Source organism: Phyllostomus discolor, chromosome 11 (genome assembly GCF_004126475.2).
Source record: "Phyllostomus discolor isolate MPI-MPIP mPhyDis1 chromosome 11, mPhyDis1.pri.v3, whole genome shotgun sequence".
NCBI classification, from domain to species: Eukaryota; Metazoa; Chordata; class Mammalia; order Chiroptera; family Phyllostomidae; genus Phyllostomus; species Phyllostomus discolor.
Genome location: NC_040913.2, coordinates 70,102,428 through 70,125,472, shown reverse-complemented (window position 1 = coordinate 70,125,472; position 23,045 = coordinate 70,102,428). Strand labels below are relative to the sequence as shown.

The following is a 23,045-nucleotide window of genomic DNA, read 5'->3' as shown; positions in this document are numbered from 1 at the left end:
CCTCTGACTTTGTTCATTTGCTAGGTCCTTTCCATGTGAATTGTAGACTTTCTTTGTTAACTTCTACAGAAAAAGCATACTGGGATTTTGAATGAGATTGCATCAGATATATAGTAGATCATTTAAGGGGCACTGACCACAATATCAAGTCCTCTGGCCCATCAACAAGGTGTATCTCTCTCTGTATTTTGGTGTTCTTTAAAACCTCTCAGAAATGTTCTGTAGTTTTCAATGTGTAAGTATTTCACATCTTTGGTCAGATATAGCTCCAAGTATTTCAATATTATTGTAAATGGTATTCTTTTATAATTTCAGTTTACAATCATCCATTGCTAGTATACAAAATTCTATTGATTTTTATACTTTGAAATTGTATCTTGCAACCTTAATTAAACTTGCTTGTTAATAACTTTTTGTAGATTCCACTGGAGTTTTTATATAAGCAATCTTGTCATCTGTGGAAAAGTCGAGTTTACTTCTTCCTTTCCTGTGTGGTTGCCCTTTATTTCCCTTCCTTGCCCTATTGTGCCGGCACCCTTCCTTAATGTTGAACAGACGCAGTGAGAGGAGATATCATTGTCTTGTCACTGAACTTGGGAGGAATGCATCTGTCTTTCACCAGTAAGCATCATGTTAGCTTTAGGTTTTTTGTAGATGCCCTTTATCAGGTTGAAGAAATTCTTCTGTTCTTCTGTTTATCACTCTGTTCTCTGTTGGGAACTTTAACTTCACAAATATAAGGTCACTTGAAATTGCCACATAGCTCACTGATATTTTTTAAAATTTTCCTTCTGTGTTCCATTTTGGAGAGTTTCTATTACTATGTAGTCAAATCCACTAGTCTTTTCTTCTATAATGCCTAATGTCTAATCATATCCAGCCTATTTTTAATCCTATACATTGTAGTTTTAACGCTGGAAGATTGGTTAAGGTTATCTTCCAGGTTTCTACTTAACTTTTGGGACATCTGAGATACAGTTATCACTGTTTCACCACTTCGGTCTGCTAATTCTGACATCTGAGTCAGTTTTGGGTTAGTTTCAATGGATTGATTTTTCTCCTCATCATGGGCCATGCTTTTCTCCCTCTTCATAGGTCTGATACTCTTTAATTGAATGTCAGACATGTCAATTTTTTCTTATTTGGAGCTGCATATTTCCGTATTCTAATAAATATCCTTGAGCTTTGTTTTGTTACGCAGTTAGGTTAGTTGGAAACAGTTCGATCCTTTTGAATTTCACTTTTAAGGCTGATTAGGCAGGGCTGGCACACTGCTCAGCTCAGGGCCAGCCATTCTGTTCCTGAGACAGAACCTCTCTTTGTTCTCTGTGCAATATCTGAGAGAAATCAGCCTGGCTCTTGGGAACGGCTGATTGGCACTCAGCTGACACCTGCGGGGAGCCTCCGAAGATCTCCAGAGCGCTCGTCTCTGGTTGTCTGTCCTGGGCTCTCCAGCTGCCCCAGTCTGCCCGGACTCCCAGCGACTTCTCTGCAATCCAGGGAGTCCTCTCGGACTTCTCTTCCCTGGACCATGACCTAGAAACTAGAGAAAGGGTTCACTTTGTGTATTTCCGTGTCTCGTGGATCACTGTCCTTTGTTGCCAGATGTCCAATGTCTTGAACAGTTATGTTTCATGTATTTTGTCCATTTTTTGGCTGTTTTAAACAGGAGGGTATATACGGTCCCTGTTACTTCGTTTTGGCCAGAAGTGAAATGCGTCTTAAACAGCCCCTCAGGTGTGGCCAGATGAACATTCTGGCAGTCCTGAGAACTCAGTAAGTGTTGATACGGGGTGGGAGATGGCAGCCCTACTGGCCGCAGAATGCCTGAGTACTCTTTCTTGGGTATTCTTTGTGACTTTCCCACCTTGACACTTCCGTGGTGTGCACTTTAATGACCTTCTACTGGAATGAAAACACATCCGTGAAGAGAACTCACACACACCCTCTCAGGCCGTGTCTTTATCCTGAGCCCCTCCCCTGGGGACGATATTTAGGGGCGAGGCCTCACTGCTCCCTTCAAGTCTCCAGAGGACCCCACTGATCCACCCACGCCCCTACCAGCTTGGATCGGAGGCTGAAGGTGGCCAAACCAGTGCTGGCGAAGATTTCTATGAAGTCAGAGCAACGCTCATCAGTGGCTGAGCACGTCCTCACAAGGAACATCTCACAAGCGGGGACCCAGACCATAAGGTCTGCTGAGTTCCCTGGATTGCTTTCAGAAGGATCTGTCTCTCTAGGCGTCTCAGGTGACCCTGCCGTAACTTAGTCCCCAGCGCATCCTTTGGTCTAGAGGCCTCCCCTCTGGAGCTGCATGTTGGGGAAGCCAGGTGGGAGGCGCACACACACGCTGCTCTGGGAGCAGAGCACAGTCCAGTGGTCCCTCCCAGGCCTCTCCTCATCTCGGGCTGTCACACTGGGTCTCTGCTGATGCAGACGGAATGATTATCCTGTCAGTTTAACGTCAGTAGCAAGCCAGACGAAGAGTGGACAGACAACCTGGCCTCAGACCAGAGCCACATTCAGTACTTGTATTCATTTTATTTCCAAGTGGACACAGACATTCATATAAGTTCAATTTATCAAAGCAAATGGAGCTGACAAGTGTGGGTGTGAGATGCCCATTTTTTTCTTTCATAGGAGAAATCTGTTTTATTTTTAGGAACATGCTATTTTTTTCTGCGTCTAGGCAATTTTTCCCCTACACGTTTATTACCCAAGGGCCCAGGGCCGTCTCCTCTTGTGTAGGAGAAGCAAAGTGGCCTTTTGACTTAAGCCGCCTCTGGTTGGGCCAGTCCGGGTGCCTATGGCAAGAGGAGCCGGGAAGGAAGGAAAAGAGGCCTCGGGCTTCTGTTTCCCTGACACCACGGGGCAGCCAATCCCTGCCCTTAGTTCCTGGGCTTCACAAGGAGGCTCAGACAAGCAGAGAAATGAGGTAAAATAGGAAGGAGGCAAGACGTGACCGTGACCACCAGTGCAGAGGGCTGGGGGGCCCTGGGACAAGCCGCCACTGCTCCCGCCCAGGAGAAAGCCAGAGAGAGATGCGGGAGGCTGCTGCCTCCCAGCCTCCTGCCTCTGACCCCTCCTGCCCCTTCTGGCCAGGCCAGAAGAGCATCCAGACTTGGGGTGGTCTTCCTAGGACAGGGAAGAGGGCCAGAAAAACAAACAAAAGCCAACTCTGGTGCCCGGGAAGGCAGAAGGGACTGAGCTTGGGGTCTGCTGCCAAGTGTGTGCCAGGCTGTGGCGGGCAGTGTGCACACAGGGCACACCACCTGGGCCTGTCAGGAGGCCCGCTGGAGGAGGGGGTGCAGAGGGGCTGACAAGGTTGGACAGAGGAGCCAGGAAGCTTGTGACTGTCTACAATCAACAAAGAGGGAGAAGAGTCCTTTAAACCTTATGTTAGATCACGTTACACTTCTGCTCCAAAGCCTCCCACAGCCCTCCATCTCATTCCAAGGACAGCCCAATATCCCGAGGAGAGTCTGTAAGAGCTGGCCTCCTGAGGCCCTCTGATCTCCACGCCTGTCCTTCCTCCCTCCCTTTGCCCGGCCCCTCCGGCCCCTCCCAGCCCCAGGGACACATCAGCAAGCCCGCTCACGGCTGCTGAATGAACCCTGGTCTGGGTGTTCTTTCCCTGTATTTCCGTGGCTCGCTCCCTCGTGTCCTCCTGGCCTTTGTTCAGATGCTGCCCACTCCCACCACTGATTTACCCCCCACCCCAGCCCTCCCATCCCCCTCACTAGAGTCTGTTTTTTCCACACCACTTATTGCACCTGCTAGCACATTATATAATTCACTTACATATTAGGTTATTGTTTGACTCTCCAAATCGAAAGTAAGATCCATGAAGGCAGAGTTTGGGATTTTTTTGGGGGGGAGGGTTCTGTTTGAGGACTGATTTTTCTTCCCTGTCTGCAAGAGCACCTGGCACGTGATAGGTATTTGAAAAATATTTTGTCAGATGAGCTGACCAACTGAAACGGAGACCTTCGCACAGGGCACAGAGAGACCCAGCCTCACACGGGGACCGAGGGCTCCGTTTCGGCCTGTGAGCGTCTGGGCCGGACGTGGCTGCGAGGCCCTCGGTGCCCGAGAGACACTCGTCAATGCCTGGGTTTCTTACTCTTTTTCAAAAAAGTTTTATTATGGTAAGAACACTTAACATGGGCTCTACCCGCTTAACAGGTTTTTAATTGTTGTAATGCCTCATTTACGGCATGTCATTCTATGGGCCTGCTGTCTTGTAGGTACATGACTGGGGCACAGAGAACCCTGAACCTTGGGGTCTGGTCCCACTGACACAGCCTGGGGACGGTGAGAAACCCAACCGGGTGATGGGTTGTCACAGGGACAAGAAGTGCTTGGTCAGCTGGACTTCCTGGAGGTGGTGGCAGCCCTCCCCCACCCTCCCTTCTTTCCCCTGTGGGAGCAAGTGGGCCTACCTAGCGGTCCCCGCAGCACTCCAACCGGGCCCCCCAGAGGAACTCGGGGGTGGACCACTGTCTTGACGCCCTTTATGCTGGATGTGAGGAGTGAGCAGTGCCCAGCGTGCAGCCCCCACGCACGCACACACATGCCCTCGCACACAGCCATGAGACACGGGGTGGGCAGGGCGAAGAGTCCCCCGCGACATGCATCTGTGGAGGCTGCGGGCTCCCGAACGCCTGGCCGAGGCGGAGACAGTGGAGACAGGCGGTGGGAGAGAATGAGCGGACTCCAGGTCCAGATGAGGTCAGAGGCAGAAGAGAGAGGTGACAGGGCGTGGCCCACAGAGGAGCCCTGCACCCTGGGGCGCTAGCTGGCATGTTTCAGGAGACATGGGACATGGGGGGAGAGAGAGAGGTGCGAGGGCCCAGCCTGGGCAGGCTCCACCTGGCAGAGGGGGCCCTGTGCCCGGCCCAGCCTAGAACTTACCCACGCGTAGCCCGTGCCCGGGGCCACAGGTGCCCGCACGGGAGCACACGTGTGCGTGGCCGGGACGACCGTTAAACTAGGAGCTTGGGAGCATACACAGCACGATGCAGCTGTCCAGGCTGACATAGTAGGCGCCAGAGGAAAATAGTTCACAAAATTAAAAATTGTTTTTCAGGGTCGGTCGGTAAGGAATCTCAGGGATCTAACCCAGTTTGCTGGTTTTAAGGAGAAGAAGATGTCTCAGCTGCACATGGGGTCAGGGGAGAAAGGGACCAGAGCCCGGCCTCCTGGCTCCCACCGCAGAGCGGGGCTCCTCTCTGTTTCTGCGCCCACTGGTTAGAGGGGGGCAGATGCAGGGTTGGGCCAGAAGGGGGTGCGGGGTCCGCAGCCTGCTCCTTCATGTGGCTGGCCCCTTCCAGGGCTGTGGAAAGGAACGGGGTCCTCCAGAGACTGCAGTGGGGGTGGCGAGGGCAAGGCCAACACCCCCAGGGGCCTGGTCACACTGGGACTCCTGTGCCATGCCGGACCACATCACAAAGAATGAGGGGAAAGAGATGGGGTGAGCAAAAAGGGAGAGAGGGAAAGGAGAGGCAGGACTCAAAGCAAAGAAACCTGCTTAGCCTCGCAGAGGGGGCTGCAATAGGACTGTTAAGACAGCACCGAGCTGATGGATCTGCATCAGAGCTTGGGCCAGAAGCTCCATGCCCTTTGCTCTTCAGTCACTGACTGTTTTGCAGGTGGGGACCCCGGAGCCCAAAGAGCGCCCATGCCTGGTGCGGAGCTACACAGAGCATCTGTGACTCCTAGGGGCAGGAGCCTAGCAGCTGCTCCAGATTCGAACTCGTCCCACTGTGACACCAGGTGCCCCTGGCAGCCTGTCCCTGAGAGAAGCATCAGGGAGCCTCTGGGCAGAGAGGTGCAGGCCTGTCTCTTGCTCACCCCAGTTCTCACCGCCACTGAGGAGGGCGTTTGTTGAAACAGACCTCCCACCAACAGGCGAGAAGATCTCCTGCAGTGCCAGGCACCGGCGGCTGGAGGGCCGGGCTTGGCTCAGCTCCGCCCCCTTCCGGGAGACACTCACCATTCATCTGGGAGGGCGAGGAGGAGTAGTCCCGCTCCGTGTGCCGCCGGTCCGGTTTCAGATTGCGGCTCTGTCTGCCTGAGCCTTCCAACATGTTCACGATCTCGCTCCGGTCAATGTTCCGCAGGGCGGCGTACAGGTTCTCCACTGCCGGGGAGAAGGAAGAAGGCGCTCGCAGAGGGAATGCTAACGTAGGGCGGTGTGGAGTGTCACGCGGCTCCGCCCAGGGGGAACCGGGAGGAGGGGGAAGATGGTTTATTTTTTTCAGAATGTAGAGGCGTTCTCCTTTGGTCAGAATTATGCTAAGCGAAACAAGCCAGGCAGTGAAAGACAAATACCATATGATCTCACCTTTAACAGGAACCTAAACAACAAAGCAAAGAAACAAGCAAAATATAACCAAAGACACTGAAATAGAGGACAGGCTGACAGTGACCACAGGGGAGAGTAGAGGGAATTTCAGGGGGGAATGGATAGGGTCTACAGGAACAAATTTAAAAGGACACATGGACAAAAACTAGGGGAAGGGTGGCAATGGGAGGGAAGTGAGGAGGGGTGGGAGGGGGGCTGGACTGGGAATAAAAAGGAGAAAACTGTATATGAACAATGATTAAAATAAAATTAAAAAAAAAGAATCCAAACAAACTGCCTCTTTGGAGAAGATTATCCTTCAACGGGTCTTTTCCACTCCCTAACAGTGGCCAGTTTCAAAGCCTGGGAAAACTTTCGTCAAGTAGGACTACAGGAATAGGAGACTAAGTCCTTTGGAAATTCTTGGTCCTTCCCAGTTGATTTGGGATGTGAATGGAAACACTTAATTTCCTCTTAGTGTTTCTGACAGTGGGGATTTGGTTGAGTGGGAGCAGAAACGAGTGAGACAAATCTTCCCTCCAGGTTGGAGAAGAAGATGTTTCTGGGAGAAGGAGGTCAGGCATCGCTCACCCACGCTCCATTCTGAGAGGACAGTCCTCACTTGTTTGAGCAATTCAACAGGACGCCCCATACCCTACAGCTGCGTTGTTATGTGGGGTCCCGGGGCAACCGCTATGGCATTCTGAGTGTGGGAAGAAGGTGGAGGCCAAGATCTCTGGTATTCTCTTGCGGCCAATTGCCTAGAAGCCCTAGTGACCCTGAGGTGTGTGTGTGAGAGAGAGGGACAGAGAGGCAAAGCAAATGGTCCTGAAGGCGGGCGGCACAAATGGAACCTGAGGGAGGAACCGCTGTGCACAAGGCTGGGCCCCGGCTCAGGCTTTGGGAAGAGAGGCGTCCTCAGCTTAGCGGTACTAACTCTTTGCATTGGTGCCTTCACGGATGACCCAGAGGTTCAACAAGGCTGCGCTCTGCTCCAACAGAGAGTTGGGGTTTTCCACACGGATCCTGTTGATGTCTTCCACGCTGAACTGCAGCTCCCGGGCCAGCTCTGCAAGCAAAGAGCCGAGGCCGGTGTGAGCCAAGCCAGAGCTCAGCTCCAGCTCCCAAACGGGGCCCTGTGGACTGGGGCATCCCGAGGGGAGCACCTTTGGATTTGGTATTCCTTCCTAACAAGAAACGCCAAGTGAAATGCAGACACCTACCCTTTTGTAGCCCCAGAACATGGGGCAGGAGTAGGGGTGCTTGATAAATGGGCATTGAATGAATGAATGGACGAACACCTTTTCTTCCTCGCATCACTTCAAATAGGAGATGAGACAGCCTTCCAGCAGGGTGAGCAACTTAGCCACGGTCACTGAACCAGCTGAGCCAGCTGACACCCCCCCATAAACCCCGCTCCCCCCTGCTATCTGTGCTACACCAGGACGCCACTGACATTCCACCAAGAAGCATGCGTAATGGAAATGCATTTCTGTGTTCACATTTCTTCAGGGAGAGGCGTTATTTACATTTTAAATGAAAATACAAGCTCCCATCTAAATGCAAGGCAATAACACAGGATGTTCACTTCTTTTACCTCCCATTATTTTTATGGTTATTTCTTGCAGGTGCTTTAGAAGGGAGAACGGCATCAGAGTCCAATTTCAAGCATGAGAGAGACCAGAGGAAAAGCTATAGCGAGGATGAGAATGTGTATGACTCAGACGCACGTGCCCCCTCTGGAGCAGCGGCAGACATTCTGTTTCAGCCTCAACAATGGACAGTCCCTGAATTGCTGGGGTGGGCCTTTGTCACCCTGCCCTTTGGCCTCAGAAACCAGTTCCTGCTCAGGTTTCTGAGTCGTCTGATGCCCTCTCTGAGTGAGGAGAGTCCATTCATATAAAAGCTAACAGAAAGGTGGGGTGGGGATTCAGTTACAGGGCCGGTGACTGAGTAAAGCACGTTTTGAGCTCTTGCTTTATCTTGCCCACGGCCTCCCTTCAAGTAAGATCACCGGTCACCGTTGACAAGACATCCGGCAGACTTTAGCTACTGATGGAGATCGCAAGTGAGAAATGTTGAGGCGTGGCCTTCAACTCCCCTTTCCCCCCAGCAATGCCAGCTTCGAGGAAAGGTGACGAGAGGTGTGCAGGGGGCAGCGGATGCGCTGCCAGGTGGTGGTCCTTTTCTTTGAATGCTAGCTGTTTGTTTGCTGGGTTTTCTGGGCGCTGTCACTAACTAGCCACATAATTAAAGTCACCCTATTTAGCTGGGTCTCAGTTTTCCCATCTGTAAAATGAGGTGAGCTACATAATTTCTAAGGCCTCCTGCAATGTTGAACTTTTCTTTGGTACAAAGGAAAACCAGACAGATGTTGGAGAGGGAGGGAGAGCCCTCCTTTCTATCGGACCCCCAGGCATCACTCAGGCAACAGACCCAGCTAAGGCAATCACAGCACAACTGATAGTAAAAAGGGGTCTAGACATGCTTTCATCAGTGCTCACTTCATGCTCATTGGAGGGAGGAGGTACAAGGGTAGATGTACACAGGCCAAGAGCTTTCCTACCTCAAATTCCTGGACTCACCTGCCCAGCTGAGACCAAGGTGCTCTGCTATAATAGCCATCTTCATATCTGCTCGGTCTGTCCCACTGAGAAAACCTGGGGAGAAGCAATGGAGTTCATTCAGTGGCCTCGATGGGACACAGAATCGACAGGGGTGAGTGAATGACTGCAGATGGATGCTCAGGTCAGGTGGCAGACCTCTGAGGACACCAGATTGATCGCTAATCCCGTGAGGGGGAGCTGGGGGCTCAAGCCAAAGGCTCCCCCTGCACCTGAGGTGTCAGTGACGCACTGAGCGATTCATATGGGCACGGCGCTGTGGCCAGGGCGAGGGGAATTGAGCACATCACCACCTCCTTGGAAGAGGCAGTGGGCACAGGGCATCACACAGAGGCTCATACCCAGTGTGGACTCGCTGAGAATGCTGTATCTCAGGGCCAGCGGCGTCAAAGTCCTTCTCCTCTCATCGGTTCCGCTCCCCTGCAGACAGGAGACAACGAAAGGGTGCTTGGGGTGTTAGGCTGGACCCCTTCTTGGAGAAGGTGATTCCAGCCCATGGGCTGTGGGGTGGAGAGGATGCCAGTCCTGGGAGAACTTAACAGTCAGTTCTCTACTTTTTGAAGCCTGAACACGTAGAAGTACGGGAGTGAGAGGGAGCTGATAAAGCCCACACACCTTATTAATAATAATAACCCAAACGGCAAAGCCATAAGGTCCTTATCATGTTCCAGGCCCTGTTTAATGCCCACAACAACCTATGAGGAATAACTATCATTATCCCCATGTCATCGATGAGGAAACTGAGGCACAGAGGGGTGAAATAACTTGTGTAAGATCACTCAGCTAGTAACTGGTGGAGCTGGGGTTTGAACTTAAAAAAATAAGTTTCTCTCTTTAGATTCCTTTCTGTTCTAAAGACCCATTTGTGATAGTGGTGTGAGACGTAATACCCTGTGGAGAAGCAGCCAGATGCTTACTCAAAGCTGCAGGAAATCCTATTTTGAAAGTGAAGTTGGTTCACCCTGGTCCCCAGACAGGAAAGAGGAACCAAGCCACAGACGTATGAATGTAACCTTGCTTCTTTTCTAGTCTGGCAGGAAGCTTGTCATTAAACAACAGCCGTAGAAACATGGAGCCATATATTCTTCCCAAAGTCCCTGGGAGGTGTGCTGACTCCGCTGTTCTTATGGGTATCCATAAAGGACCGTCCCTGGTCAAGACACCTTTGCTGAGGCCCAAACCCTGGGCGTTTGCAGTGGCTGAAACAGCAGGGCTCCCTCCCCAAAAGGCCTGGCTCCCTGGGGAAGATACGCAAGACCATGAAAAAGAGTCTCAAAACAAAAAAACTATCAAATGGCTGGGTGACCTTAAGCAACTCGGAGCAACTCAATGCCCAGTTCGAAACCTCAGAGGCCTCAGAAGGGTGCCGGGTAGATGCCTTCCAGGCTCCTGCAAGCCTCCCAGAGGGAACATACTAGAGAGCTCAGAGTCCCCGGGGTGAACGTGCATGTTGCCATCTGACTCTGAGGTTCTGTTCCTGAGCTCTGCAGAAAGGACTGGGGCGTGCTCTCCCTGCCAGGCCACAGCCAGGTGTCAGGGAGACTGAAGGGCCTGCCGTGCCTCCAGGAATTCCAAGGCAGCTTTTCCGCAGGAGGAAGCCCTTTGGAAGTGCTCGACCTGGGGTCTGTTTGGGGACCTCCTCAGGGACCCTACCTCCGGCCGAGGGCCCTCCCCAGGGGGCAGCTCACCTTGGTGCAGGGGGGCATGGTGATGTTCAGGTGGCAGAGAATGTGCTGGGTGTCCTCGTACTTCATCGCCTTGCGCAGAAAGGACAAGGACCCTCCCGGTTCCCGACTGCTGTCCCTCACCTAAACTCAATCACACAAAAAAGACTCAGGGGGCCGCTCTGTAGGTCACGAAGCTGGCTGAGAGACTTCTGCCTGCCAAGCTTTCTAGACCCGGAGGAGAGGCCAGCACCTTCACAGGGATGGCCAGACGGTTCTCCCGAAATGACTGGAACTGGAAACTCCGCTGCTGGGCCGCTTTTTTGATGGGCACCAGGTTCCCGGAGAGTTCCGCGAACAGGGGCGTCCCTTCCAGCACCTGCAGGGGAGGCGAAACATACAGCTCGTCAAGGAGAAGGACCCAGATGTCCTGTCCTGCCCTTCGGCTCTGGTCATTCCTTCCCCACGGCACACCCTTTCTACTGCACGAGGTGTGGGTGCTCTGCTCCAGAGAAGTCCCACTATTTGTTTGGGAAAAGTTTTTTTTCTCCAGGTTACGCTTCCTTACTGAAAAGGATTTTTTAAACACGATTATTTATTTATTTATTTATTTATTTTTAGAGAGCAGGGAAGGGAGGGACAAAGAGAGGGAGAGAAACATCCATCGGCCACCTCTTGCACGCACCCTGACTGCGGACTGAGCCTGCAACCCAGGCATGCGCCCAGATTGGGAATCAACCAGCAACACTTCGCCTTTTGGGACGATGCCCAACCAACTGAGCACCACTGGTCAGGGCTGAAAAAGGATTTTATGATAAGCAGGAACCTCTGTATGTCCCTGTGTGGCTGATCAGGAGGCTGCCAGAGCACTAAAACTCCATGAGGCAATCATACGGTGACTTCTGAAAAAAAAACCTGGTTTTCGCACCTGTCCAAACAGGTTCAGCTGATGCAAAGCACTAGAAGGACCACAGGACATTTTGATCTCACCCCCTAACATAAGGGTCCCTACTGTGTATAAAATGCTTTCAACTAACCCATTTGACAGTTGAAGAAATGGAGACCCAAGAAAAAGGAATGCTCTGCCTAGTTAGTTCTTCCTTCTGGACCCTCAGCCACCCACAAAGGCTCAGCACAGACTCTGAGGCCAGACCTTTGAAAGGTCCTGGCTTATTCCACATCTCAGCACGAGTGAGCACCCTGGGGTCAACGGCAGGTCCCGGTCCAGTCCTTACCCCTCACATCATTTGTCCAGCCCTCTCCCCTACTGTCTCCTCTGGGCGCTACTGACACCCTGGCAGAGCAGGTCGGAGTGTGGGCTCTGGGGTCAGACCACGCAGACAAATCCTTCCTCTACCGCTTACTCTGTTGTGTAATCTTAGATTGGCTACTTAACCTCTCTCAGCCTCAGTCTCCTCTCCTGTAAATTGGGGATAATTAAAGTGCACACAGTTATGAGAATGAGGGGAGATTGTGCTAGTTGAGCACTTGCCCTACTACCTGGTAGCTAAGTTCTTGAGCTCTTATCATCACAGATCACGGGGTCAGCGATGATGTTTCCCACCTTTGGTGACGCTTCCCTAGGATGCTGCTCAAGGGGGGCAGCAGAGAGACGCCTAGGAAGCCTCGCCCCATGGCCCGGGGAGGATTCCTCATCTGCCCTGGGTCCCAGTGTCCTAGAGGAAGCAGCCTGCACCTGCCCTGTCCTAGCTCCCGAAGCTTTGTCTCATTGTGGGGAGCAAGGGGGACCCATGCATGCCCAGGGGCTGGGGCCTCTATGAAGGGGCCCAGGGGCTGTACCTCTATGTCCCTGCTCCGGGCCACCTCAACGAAGTTCTCGTGCTGCTCCAGGGTCTTGTCCACTTTGTCGTCCGTCATACAGTAGCAGCGCAGCCGCCCTTCTCGGGGGTCATTCATCTTGGCAAAAATGACGAACTTGGCCATGTAGGGCACCGCAGTAAGCTCCTTGTACAGCAGAGTGGCGAAGTTCACGGCCTCGGCGGTGCGAGGACAGTCCGACAGCCAGAACCTGGACAGGGAGGGCTAATCATAAGCATGCTTCTACATGCCCAACAGGGAGCTCCGTGTCCACCCAGGCAGAGGCAGCCTGTGAGCCACGCGACGGCCACTCAACACTCCTATTGGTCGTGGCGGGGCTCCCTGTGAGGACACTGAGCTTCACGCCTGGGACGGGCAGGCTGGGGTGTGAGGAGGGCTACCTGCAGGGGCAGCGCTGACCCCTCTGTGCAGGGCCCGGGAGTCCCCTGGGCTAGGCTGGGATGCTCCTCACCTGGCAGAGACGTTGGTGGTGAACGTGGCACACTCGTTGGCATACACAAGCTTGGTCGTTCCTGTTATGTCTTCCCACTGGGCTTGGTCTGTCCCTCCTGCAACAGGAGCACAAGGTGGGCTGGCGGACAGTCTTCGGCACATAGACACGGGCTTGCCACAGCAGTGAGGGCCGGTGTGCCAGGGCAGAGACCAGAGCGCACCCATCCTCCCATGCTCTCCCCCTCCGCCTAGCAACCCACAGCACCCTTCCTTCATGGTCAGAGGGAGCTTTCATGCAGGGCATGGACGCCACTCAGACACATCACCCCTCCATCCCTTCGAAGAGTGCGTTACCAGGAGAAGCCAGCAAAGGGCAAGATGATGCTAGCTTCACCTTCTCCCGTCTTCCCCTCGTGTAGCCAGGAGGAGGACAGAAGACAGGCCGGGGGCAAGGGGCCACCTCTCACCGATGACACTGCAGAGCAGGCGCAGGCTGGTGGTGTCTCCCTCCCCGCTGTCCCGGGGGTTATCCGTCCAGGAGGGAGGGAGTGGGATCCGAAGCCCGATGGGGCGGTGGAACTTCCGGCGCCTCGGCTCCACGGTGACAATGGGGCTGAACGTGGCCTGGTTGCCCAGGAGTTTGGTGACAAGGTCATCCGGTACGGGCTGGGCCTATGGGGGGCCAGAGTGGGGACCCTCAGCCCCAGAGCATCGGAGGGGCTTATGGGCAGGAAGTGGCACAGCCCCCAAGGCGAGAGAGAGCTGCCCATGCAGAGTGCGAAGGGGGGCGGTGTCCCACTGCTGCCGGACCACGGGGCCTGCCCCAGGTCTGACCTCGCTGCTTTGCTCTCCATTCTGAGCCCTTTCTCCCCATCGCCCTGCAGCTCCTCGTTCCCGGGACAGCACCATCTGTGCTCAGCAGCACATGCCCCTCCAGGAGGCCATGCGGGTAAGCGCCTGACCTGGGACCTACGGCAACTTAGCAGGGAGCTGCCACCTGACCCTGCCCACCAATTTTCCTTTGGGCTTCAAGGTGAAATCTCTAACCAAATTTGCAGGTGCTGGACAGCAGTGTGGGGGATGTCCTGGGGACAAGGGTCACCCACCTGAGAGCCCTGAGTGCCCCCCCCCCCTTTCCTGGACTCTGTCTGAGTGCAAGGGGCAGGAGATGCCCCAACTGGTGGGGGCTGTGTCACCTGCAGAGCCAGCTTCACTCTCTTGGTGACGGCATTTTCTGGAAACGTCGCCTGCACCAGCGGCACCAGCTTGCTCCTCAGAGAGCCCCCCTCTGGGCCGATGGTGTCATAGTCCTGGCAGAGCCGAGACATGATCACGAAGTACAAGGGGAAGTCCGTGGTGATGATGCGGCAGACCCTCTTCTTCTCCAGCTCCTCCAGACTCCCCAGCTCTGGAATCACACGGCGCGGCGCCACCAGCCCTGGTCACGCTGAGCCCAGTGCAGCCGCCACAGCATCCCAGAGCACCCTCAGCCCCAGTTCCCGGGCTGTGCCCCACCCCAAGGGCCGGAGGCCGAGCCAAGCTGCCTGAGGGAGAAACCCCTGGGTCCCAAAGGTCTAGCAGAAAGAGATGCAGGTGGCAGATGGGGCCAGGTGCTCCCTCAGATTCCCAGGGACCAGAACTGGACTTAATGGGCCACCTCTCGTGTCTTGGGGCTCCCCAAGCTCCAGGCATCCTAACGGCTCACCCCAAAAGTGTGACCTCAAGCCCCATCTTCCAGAGAGAAGGCACTGCTACTGCTCTGGGATCCTGGGGGCTCCGTACCTTCATCCATTCCGTTGAGGATCTGATCCAGGTAGCTTTCTCCGTAGCGGCTCTTGTGTTCCTTCCACACGGAGCCGTTCTCGCTCCGCAGCACCACGAGCTCACGGTCCCCGCGGCCATGGGAGGCGAAGTGGGGGATCTCCACAATCACAGGGCTGAGGGGACAGAGCGGTTGTGGGGAAGTGTGTGGATTCAGGCGGGTGCACGCCTTGCAGCAAAGTGAGGGAAGGGCAGGCGTGTGGGCGGGTGGCTCCCGCCTGGAGGGAGAAGGGGTCTGTGTAGCCACAGTGGGCCGCCCCCGGGGCACTTCTGACTGTGGCACAGACCTGCCTGAGGTTCCTGAGCCACGCCAGGCCCCCCTCGCTTACACCAGGCCCCCAGCTCACTCCCTGCCCTCGGACCAGGTCCTGGGAACCCACCCGACATCTCTACGCAGGGAGCCAAACCTCTCGGAGCCTCTACCAGTCGTGACAACAACATGTCTTTTGCAGGGAGCCTTCAGAAGTACATTTAAGAGGGAAAACCGACAGACGGCTTCCACAGGCCACTTGACAAATGGCGGGGGAAGGCTCAAAGGTGGGACAGGAAGTGGACAGGGATGAGAAGGCAGGCCTCCTGCTGCGACTGGACAGCCGCGGGCCCTGGGAGCAGGAGCTCCGAGCCCAGCAGCAGCATGGTCCGCCCCAGGCAGGTGAGCCACGGGCCTCTGGAGCCCATCGATCCTGCCATCCTCGGGGGCAAGGCCGTAAAGCTGTCTCCTAGTAAGACTGTTCCAGAACTGACATACTTGAACCTCGGGGGTCCCCAGTGTAGCCCTGACTTCCCCATCCGTGCTCTAGCATCACACAGGTTTGAGAGTGCAAACTCCACCTGGCATACGGGCTCCTTGGTGCACCTAGGAAAGGCAGTTACACGTGGACAAGGGCCCCGGGTTCTGTTCCCGTCAGGACAGTGGAGAAACGGGGTGACATGGGGCTCCAGGGCTCGCCTCTCTCTGCCCTGTGGCTGGGTGGACCTGGGTGGTTGTGGCCAAGGCAGCAGCAACGGACCCGCGGGGCAGGGACAGGTTGGGGACACTTTGTACACGCACACCCAGGGAGGGAGCCCTCTCACCTCAAGAACTGGGCCCCGGTGGGCCCCAGCGCGATGATCCTGCTGGCCAGGCCCTCCTCCTCGGCCAGCGGGGGCGGCGTGCTCAGCTTCTGCGGCTTGACCAGGCGGCAGGTGATGCGAGTGGGCGCTGCGCACGTCCGAGGCGGGATCACCACCCTCAGGCCGTTGTGGCGGCTCCCCCTCATGGAGCCTCCCCGGGCGTCCACCATGAAGCTCACCAGAAACCTGGGGCGCAGGCAGATCCGTGTTGGGCATCTGGGTGCCCCCTCTGAGACAGGGGGCGCGGGGACCCAGAGTCCTTCCACGGGGGCCACTCACCCTGTGTGGACGGGGCTGGCTACCGGGCTGATGTTGTCTGAGGTCTCTGTGGCCGGGCTGCTGGGGATGAGCGAGTCTTCATCATACTCCTTAAATGGCTGAGGAGGAGAGAAAAGCCAACGGTCTCATCGCCTCCCAGGCCGCAGGTGCTGGTCTCAGGACAGCCAATGCTGTGCCCGGCTGGGGAGGCTCGGGAGCACCTCCTGGCCAGAAACCAGGGGGACCCGTGGAGGAGGCGCTCCCACACACTCACCACTGGCCCTCTGGGCACAAGGCATTGCTGGAGTCTAAAAGGAAGCACGGGCTTCTCCCTACGGTCACGGCCACCCCTCGGCTCAAGGCCCTGGGACAGAGCTTCAGAACAGACGGAGAGAGTCCTCACTCCAGTCTGGCTTCAGTCTTAGGTCCTGCACCCACTGCTGACCTTCCCTCCCCACCCTGTTCTCCAGCTGCACCCCAACGTGCAGCCTCTGCTCCAGGCGGCTCGGTTTTCACACTGGGTTGGCAGTAAACCCTGCACTTTCATCTTCTAGCTCGTTAGCTCTGGGCATGCTCTCTGCCCTGCAGGCACCTGAGGTACATGAGGTGGCTAGAACGGACTCTTGCCCTTGGTGGTGGTGGGGGTGGGGGAGGGGGCTCCCGTTTCCTCATCTGCAAGTGGGACAGTCCCCTGCCTCACAGCAACCACAGGAGCACGGGGCTGCCTCACACAGGGCCTTGCGCGTCACAAGGACTCACGAGAGCCAGCAGGGTCTGCATCTGACCCTGCTCCCTCCAGGTCCACTCTCAGCTCTGTTCCCGCTCATGCTCCCCACAGGTGCAGGTGCCCTTGGCCCTCTCCTCTGGTCCAATCCTGATCGTTTTTCACGTCTCGCCTCCCCCCATGAGTCTTCCCCATTGCCTCTGATCCGGGAAAATTCACACCACCCAGTTGAGCACTGGGATAGTTGTGCTTCCTGCATCCTGTGCTGACTGATTTCACGTAGCTGAGTCCACCCGTGCCGGCTGGACCATCAGCTGGCTCCTAGAAGGCAGGGGCGGAGCTCAGAGTCTACCACCCAGTGCTGTAGAGGACACAGGGCGGGACTCCGGTAACACCAACTGACTTGATTCCTGGCTTAAGCGAGGAGTCAGAGAGAACGGGTTGGTCAAGGAACACGCTGTATCCTGAGCAGGACACAGGTCCCCTCGGCTGCTTGCATGTTGCTGCTTTTGGCAGCACCCAGGGAGCGCACTCCAGAGGCACCAGGGCCGCATCTGACTGACACCTGTCCCCACGGTGTACCCAGCTGCACAGCCTCATGGCCACATGGGCCCAGGGCTATGGCTGCTGCATTCAGACTCACACCCCCTCGGTGGCGGTGGTGGTGGGAGGGACCCGCCTTCACTGGGACACAGGCCTCCCTGGCTCAGCTATCAGGCCTCAGGCAGTCATTTCCAACCTTCAAACACCATGCTGCTTTCCCTTTATCCTAAAAAACCACCCTGTTCTGTGGGCAGGGGTAAGTGCCAATGGCATAGAATTAACTAAGGGGAAATTAAATTGTTTTAAACTATCCTGTCTTTTGGGGGGACAAATTCAAATGGCATCCACGGAAGCCACAGAGTAGGGTGCCATAATGCATAACAGTGCAAGGTGGGAACAATCTCTCTGCCATCCTCTTTTTACTTGTACTGGTGTTTTATGCTCCCACTCATCCCTCAGGGAAGCTGAGGCAGAAAGTGCTCCCTTTTCCAGGGATGTCAAAGACAAGGGGTGCAGAGTCCGTGACTTGCCCGCCCTCATAGTAGGTGCGGGCTGCAGCCTCAGGCTCCCTCTCCAGCACCATGACCTTCTGTCCCCTGGGTACAGAGCACGTGCCCACCAGGGCTGTGGCCCCGAGAACACGGGCTTTGGAGCCAGGACTTCTGGTGTGAGTTCTCAGCCTTGCTCATGGCTGGACCAGCGTAATGATGCTTGACATGCCCGTGGGCCCTGCAAGATGCCTATCGGTCATCTCCGGCACAGCGAGAACACTGTCAGCCCAGGGGCTGCGAGGGCGCATGGAGTCCCGGATCTGCAGGGCTTGGCAGATGCTATGTTCAGTTTCTATCGCACTGCAGGTCAGCTCAAAGCAACCCTTGTTCTGTGGTCCCCGTTCTCCACCAAATGGAAAGTTGGAGAGACGATGCTCCTTACCTGTTCTGTCTCTTCAGATCTGATCACCACTGTCTCAGGTGTGACACAAGGAATCCTCGGGATGGCTGGAGATTCCACCCTGTGCGCCAAGCCCATTGGAAAATCAAGAGATGACCCTCTCAAGTGCAGCCCTTCCTTCATAACAACTGACCCGGTCTGCCCCCACCACAGCCTGGACCCCCGCATTCGCATGTGCAACGTGACTTGGCCTCCGCCACCGGCCAGCCTCCTCCTTTTGCCTCCAAGTCTCTCCCAGGGCCCAGTGTCCTCAGATCTCACGGAAGGACCTGCCTCCTCCACGAATCTCCCCTGCACTCAGCACCCCCATTCTCAGCCTTAGAGCCCTTGCTGACAGAATCCTCGCTCCGGCCTTCAGGTGTTATTCTGCATTGCTATACGACCTCCTGGGGCATGCTTCGATCCTACGAAATAAATCTGTAGCTCCTTTACGGCCAGGGGCTGAGTCTTGTACTTTTTTCTAACCGATGTTCAGTAACTACTAACTGATTACACACCCTTGTCATTGCACTTCCTGCTTTTCCCACGGCTCTGCTTCGCATGAGCCACGGACCTGAGCTGGCACACGCCTGTCTTTTCAGAAAACGCCAAGGGCTCAGTGTTTCTCTGCCATTGTCGCTTTTAGATTGATTTGCAAAACATCCGTGTGTGCTAATGTACCCACAGCAAAATAACTCACAGGTTACAGGGAGGAATGAGAAATGTGTTCCCGGCAGAAGCAGACTCTCTGTGGGGTTCCCCTAATGTACAGAGGATGTGGTCAGTGTTTCAGCTTAGCTGTCGCCGGTTTCTAACGTGAATTCTACTCAATGGGTTTTTCTGGTGAGAAGCTGAGAGCGTGTGAGGGGGGCGGTGTAAGGGGGGTGGGAGACTGTGATTGAAGGGAGGGGGAAAGATGGGAGGTGGAGGTACCAGAAGAGGAGGGGAGACGCCCCAGGCCAGCATGCCGTGAAGCAGCCTCCTTGTCCCTACTTGCTGCTCAAGATACAGAGCTAGTGTATCCTAAGGTGCTGAAACACAGTCCAACCGACCAGCACCCTGTCCCTGTTAGTGGCACACCCAGGGCCTGGCCTTCTTGTGACTTTTCCCTGCTCTACATCCTTCTAGTCTGACACCCAGGGCCAGACTTCGGCCGTCCACCGCATGAGCACTGCTTACACTTGGTCTAGCTTCGGCACGAAATCCAGCAGCTCTTTCTCCTCATCTACATCCCTGGAGTCTTGCCTCTCAGCCTTGGAGCCAACAAGGTCTTCTCCTGAAACCATACAAGTCTGAGTGAGCGACAGAACGGAGATGTCTTCTTTCTCTTCAAAAAGCGCTTTGCCCGGCCCCCAGTGCCGAGGAGTGGAGGAAGGCCACTGGTGCTCAAGGGCATCGTGAGCAATGTCCTCGACCAGTCCTGTTCCTCCAGCCCTGGTACCCAGAGCAGGGCAGCCCGCTCCTGACACCTTAGTCTGTCCTAGGCTTTGTAGAAGAAAAAAAAATACAACCAGAAAGAGCTTTCCTTCTTTTTTTTTTTTTGCTTGGCAAATCCCACTTCCAAAGAGCCCTTGTAGAGTGTGCAGTGACACCAAAGAAAGGGCTGTCTCTGTTCCCCCCACACCGCACTCTACAGAACAGTGAGCCGCAACGGGACTGAACCTGCCCGTTCAGAAGGGCTGTGGGGTGTTTGTAACCGAGAGGTTCAAACGACGTCTGCAGCCCAGACTGCCTCTGTCCCTCTCCCCTGGCTCGAACTGGGGTCAGAGCCCTGGGCCCCACAGGGGGCGTCTGCTGCCCCCGAGCAGTGAGTGTCCCGACTTTGTGATCTGGAACTGACAGAATGAGAAAACCACAACAGCTCATGCAGTCATGACCACAGACACGGTGGCATGGGCACAGACACGGGGATGGACAGGCTGGAGCCCCTGCCAGGGCGTGGATCTCATGGGAGTGAGTTTCCTGTTTTAGTCGAGCTCTGGGCTCTGGACTGTTAGCCGTCAGAGGAGGTGGAAAGCGGGAATGGATTAGTGAGAGCTTGGATCGCTTAGGGTGAAATGCACTCGTGAGAAAGGACCACAGGGAACAGAAAGTGTTTCATACCCATTATAGTTATATGAGCAGTTCCTGGAAAGCAAAGAAGAGCCAAGTTTAAGAAAGGACAGGACTGAAGTCAGTTAAAGCGAGAGGCACAGGACCACAGGGGACACAGGGACAGCTTTCATCATCTACTTGAGAAGTTATTAATTCGAGGGTCAGAGAGATAACCCAGTCCAATCCCACCATTTGCATCCTGAGGGTTCCTTTCAGACTTAAGCGAGGAGATGGGTTTATCTTGCGCAGTAAAATACTATAACACTGTGATTCATCGGACTTGAAACTACAGTAACTTCGTGAAAACGGATACACCCCGAAACTCACTGACCTGTTCTGTGGTCAGAAGGGACGGCTTGTCCTTCGCTCAAAGCACAAGGCAAGCACCGGGCAGACTTTTATGACAATTCTTTACAGCTCTGGCAATTGGTCCAAGTAGAATCATATTCTGTGCATACTATATGCACACACATATTTATGACACTCCATGGGATTTTGTACTGTAATCTCTGAGATCTAGTTGCTGTTTTCTACAATTACATTAAAGTAGTTTTCTTGATAACAGCATCCTTAAGAAGCCGTTCTCTCTGGTTCCAGTCCAGACCCGCAGAACTCGGATGTGCCGTAAGGACATCTGCGCATGACAGGAAGTGCCCTTGTGCCCCCTGACTCCACCCCGGTGCCCCCTGACTCTACCCGGGCTTTCGTCAAATCCCAGACTCTACCTTCATCTTCAGAGACATCCAGGATCTCATCTACTGTCTCAGGGAAACTCATTCGGTGCTTATCGCTGACTAGCTAAAAAAGAAAAAGCAGAGAATTCAACTCCAATAGAGCAACTGGGCCAGTTCACTGAGCCAGTGATCACCTGGTTGTGACTGTGGAGACAGGAAGGAGGTGGGAGAAGTTTGTCCCAAATAAAGAAAATTCCAAGCTCTTAGCTTGGAAGCTGGCGTCTGACAGAAACCATGTGCGAGCTCACCAGGTTCCCATTTGCCTAGCCCCTGCCCAAAGACCTCATCTTGCAGCTACTGCCTTCTTAGGTCTGGTCACAATCCTAATTCCTCCGTCCGCTAGGTGGCAGTACAACTCCATCTGATGGGGGAGACAAACCGCCCCGCCCCTCCCACCTTTTGGCTTGGTTCTACCAGGTATCCTGGAACCCCAGAAGAGCTCTACTTCTGAGAGTAGCCCATGGAGGCACTCTGTCCGCAGGCTGTGTGTGTTTGGGGTGGGGGTGGAGGTGCAAGGAAGAAGCAGACATACCACGACACTGGGTTCATCTGTGACAACCTTGAGCACGTCTGTTACAGAAATGTAGCCCAGGCGCTTGGCTATCGCCAGAGGTGTAGTTCCATTCTGGGAAAAGTGGCAGAGAGAGGGTGAGATCAGATGAGGGAGGGAAGGGAGCCTGGAAGGAAAGCCTGCCCCCTTTCCAGAGACCAAGCTCACATTCTATTTGTTATTCAGGGCTGTAGGAGGACAGGCTGCACCTGGAGCCACCAGCAAGACCCCTGCACGTCTGTGAGCTAGGGCAGGTGCTAGATGCTGGGTTAGCCAGCGTACAGGAGAGGGGAGGGCAGGGGTGCTTTCAATCTGCAGCGCTAATGGTGAGAACCTTGAAATGAGAGTGGGGAAGTCTTGCTGGGACAAGCCAAAAACTTCCGAGAGGGAACCAACTGGGAGAAATGCATCAGGAAGACACCGTGTGCAATTCTGGGGACGTGAGGGCGCAGGGCGACACTGCTCGCTGCCCTGGACGCCAGGCCTTCGGTGACTGTCACTGAGCACCACCATGGCTAACTAAACCCACAGACTCCAGCGAACCCCTTCCAGGCCCATCAGAAACCACACCCTACCAGAAACAGGGGAGGGGCGTAGTTTCTGCTCTCATTTTCAGAGAAAGAGCGAAGTGAGAGTAAACTGACATTGAGACTTTGTGTTCCTTTTAAGTTCTCTAGTGCCAGGGTGTGTCCTGGCCCCACACAGTGTCAGCCCCATCCATGGTTATAATTTCTGCAACCACATCAATCATCCATGGTGCACACACTTTCCCAGCTGGAGGCAGCCATGGAGATAACCCAGCAAAACCTGTGGGTTGTCAGAGGAGGAAGCTCGTACCCAGCAAGCATCACTGAGGTTGCTAAGGACAACCCCGAGGCCCTGAAACATCACAAACCACCCAAGACACTTGTTTTATTCCTTGTGCCACACTGAAAGCAGCTCCACCTGTTTTAGAAAGGGTCTCAACAACCCTGTTTAAACAAAAATAAAAGAGGGAGGGTATAAACGGTGCTCAAAAGGATAACCTTCTGCTCACCAGAGAAACTAAATGCAGCACCCCAGGGCCTGGGGCACCCAGACGGCTACAACATTATGGTCCTGCAGCCTGTGCAGCCCCCAGACCTGCAGTAAGGACAGAGGAGCCCCTGTGGTTCAGCGACATCTCACAGGGCTGCCCATGAGAACGGTGTTCCAAAATCAGGAGCAGGGCGGGTACTCACCGAGCTGACCTCGTTTGGGGAAGCACCGTTTTTGAGAAGCAAAGTCACGATGTCTGTGTGTCCCTGTTGGGCTGCCTGGTGCAAGGGGCTGTATCCTAGCTATAAAGCGAGATAGACAGTTTGGCAGGATTAGCTAGGTCTCAGAGGGAGAAC

General features: G+C 54.7%; 1 protein-coding gene across 7 annotated transcripts in view; it reads right to left on the bottom strand.

Annotated features, from left to right (window-relative positions):
* ANK1 (ankyrin 1) overlaps positions 1-23,045 on the bottom strand; it is a 229,778-nt gene that overhangs the window by 21,387 nt on the left and 185,346 nt on the right. For 5 of the 7 annotated variants that reach the window (XM_028526395.2, XM_036011563.1, XM_036011567.1 and 2 more), the window contains 19 exons: positions 22,893-22,991; positions 21,655-21,747; positions 21,114-21,186; positions 20,398-20,421; positions 19,474-19,570; positions 18,298-18,376; positions 16,119-16,216; positions 15,801-16,025; positions 14,688-14,842; positions 14,102-14,313; positions 13,373-13,577; positions 12,925-13,021; positions 12,435-12,663; positions 10,888-11,013; positions 10,659-10,778; positions 9,312-9,390; positions 8,932-9,006; positions 7,284-7,415; positions 5,996-6,142 (listed from right to left, as the gene is read on the bottom strand). In XM_028526395.2, the coding sequence (XP_028382196.1) occupies positions 5,996-6,142; positions 7,284-7,415; positions 8,932-9,006; positions 9,312-9,390; positions 10,659-10,778; positions 10,888-11,013; positions 12,435-12,663; positions 12,925-13,021; positions 13,373-13,577; positions 14,102-14,313; positions 14,688-14,842; positions 15,801-16,025; positions 16,119-16,216; positions 18,298-18,376; positions 19,474-19,570; positions 20,398-20,421; positions 21,114-21,186; positions 21,655-21,747; positions 22,893-22,991 (2,365 nt within the window). The remainder of the gene's footprint in view (positions 1-5,995; positions 6,143-7,283; positions 7,416-8,931; positions 9,007-9,311; positions 9,391-10,658; positions 10,779-10,887; positions 11,014-12,434; positions 12,664-12,924; positions 13,022-13,372; positions 13,578-14,101; positions 14,314-14,687; positions 14,843-15,800; positions 16,026-16,118; positions 16,217-18,297; positions 18,377-19,473; positions 19,571-20,397; positions 20,422-21,113; positions 21,187-21,654; positions 21,748-22,892; positions 22,992-23,045) is intronic. The other 2 variants (XM_036011565.1, XM_036011566.1) reach the window with 2 other exon arrangements.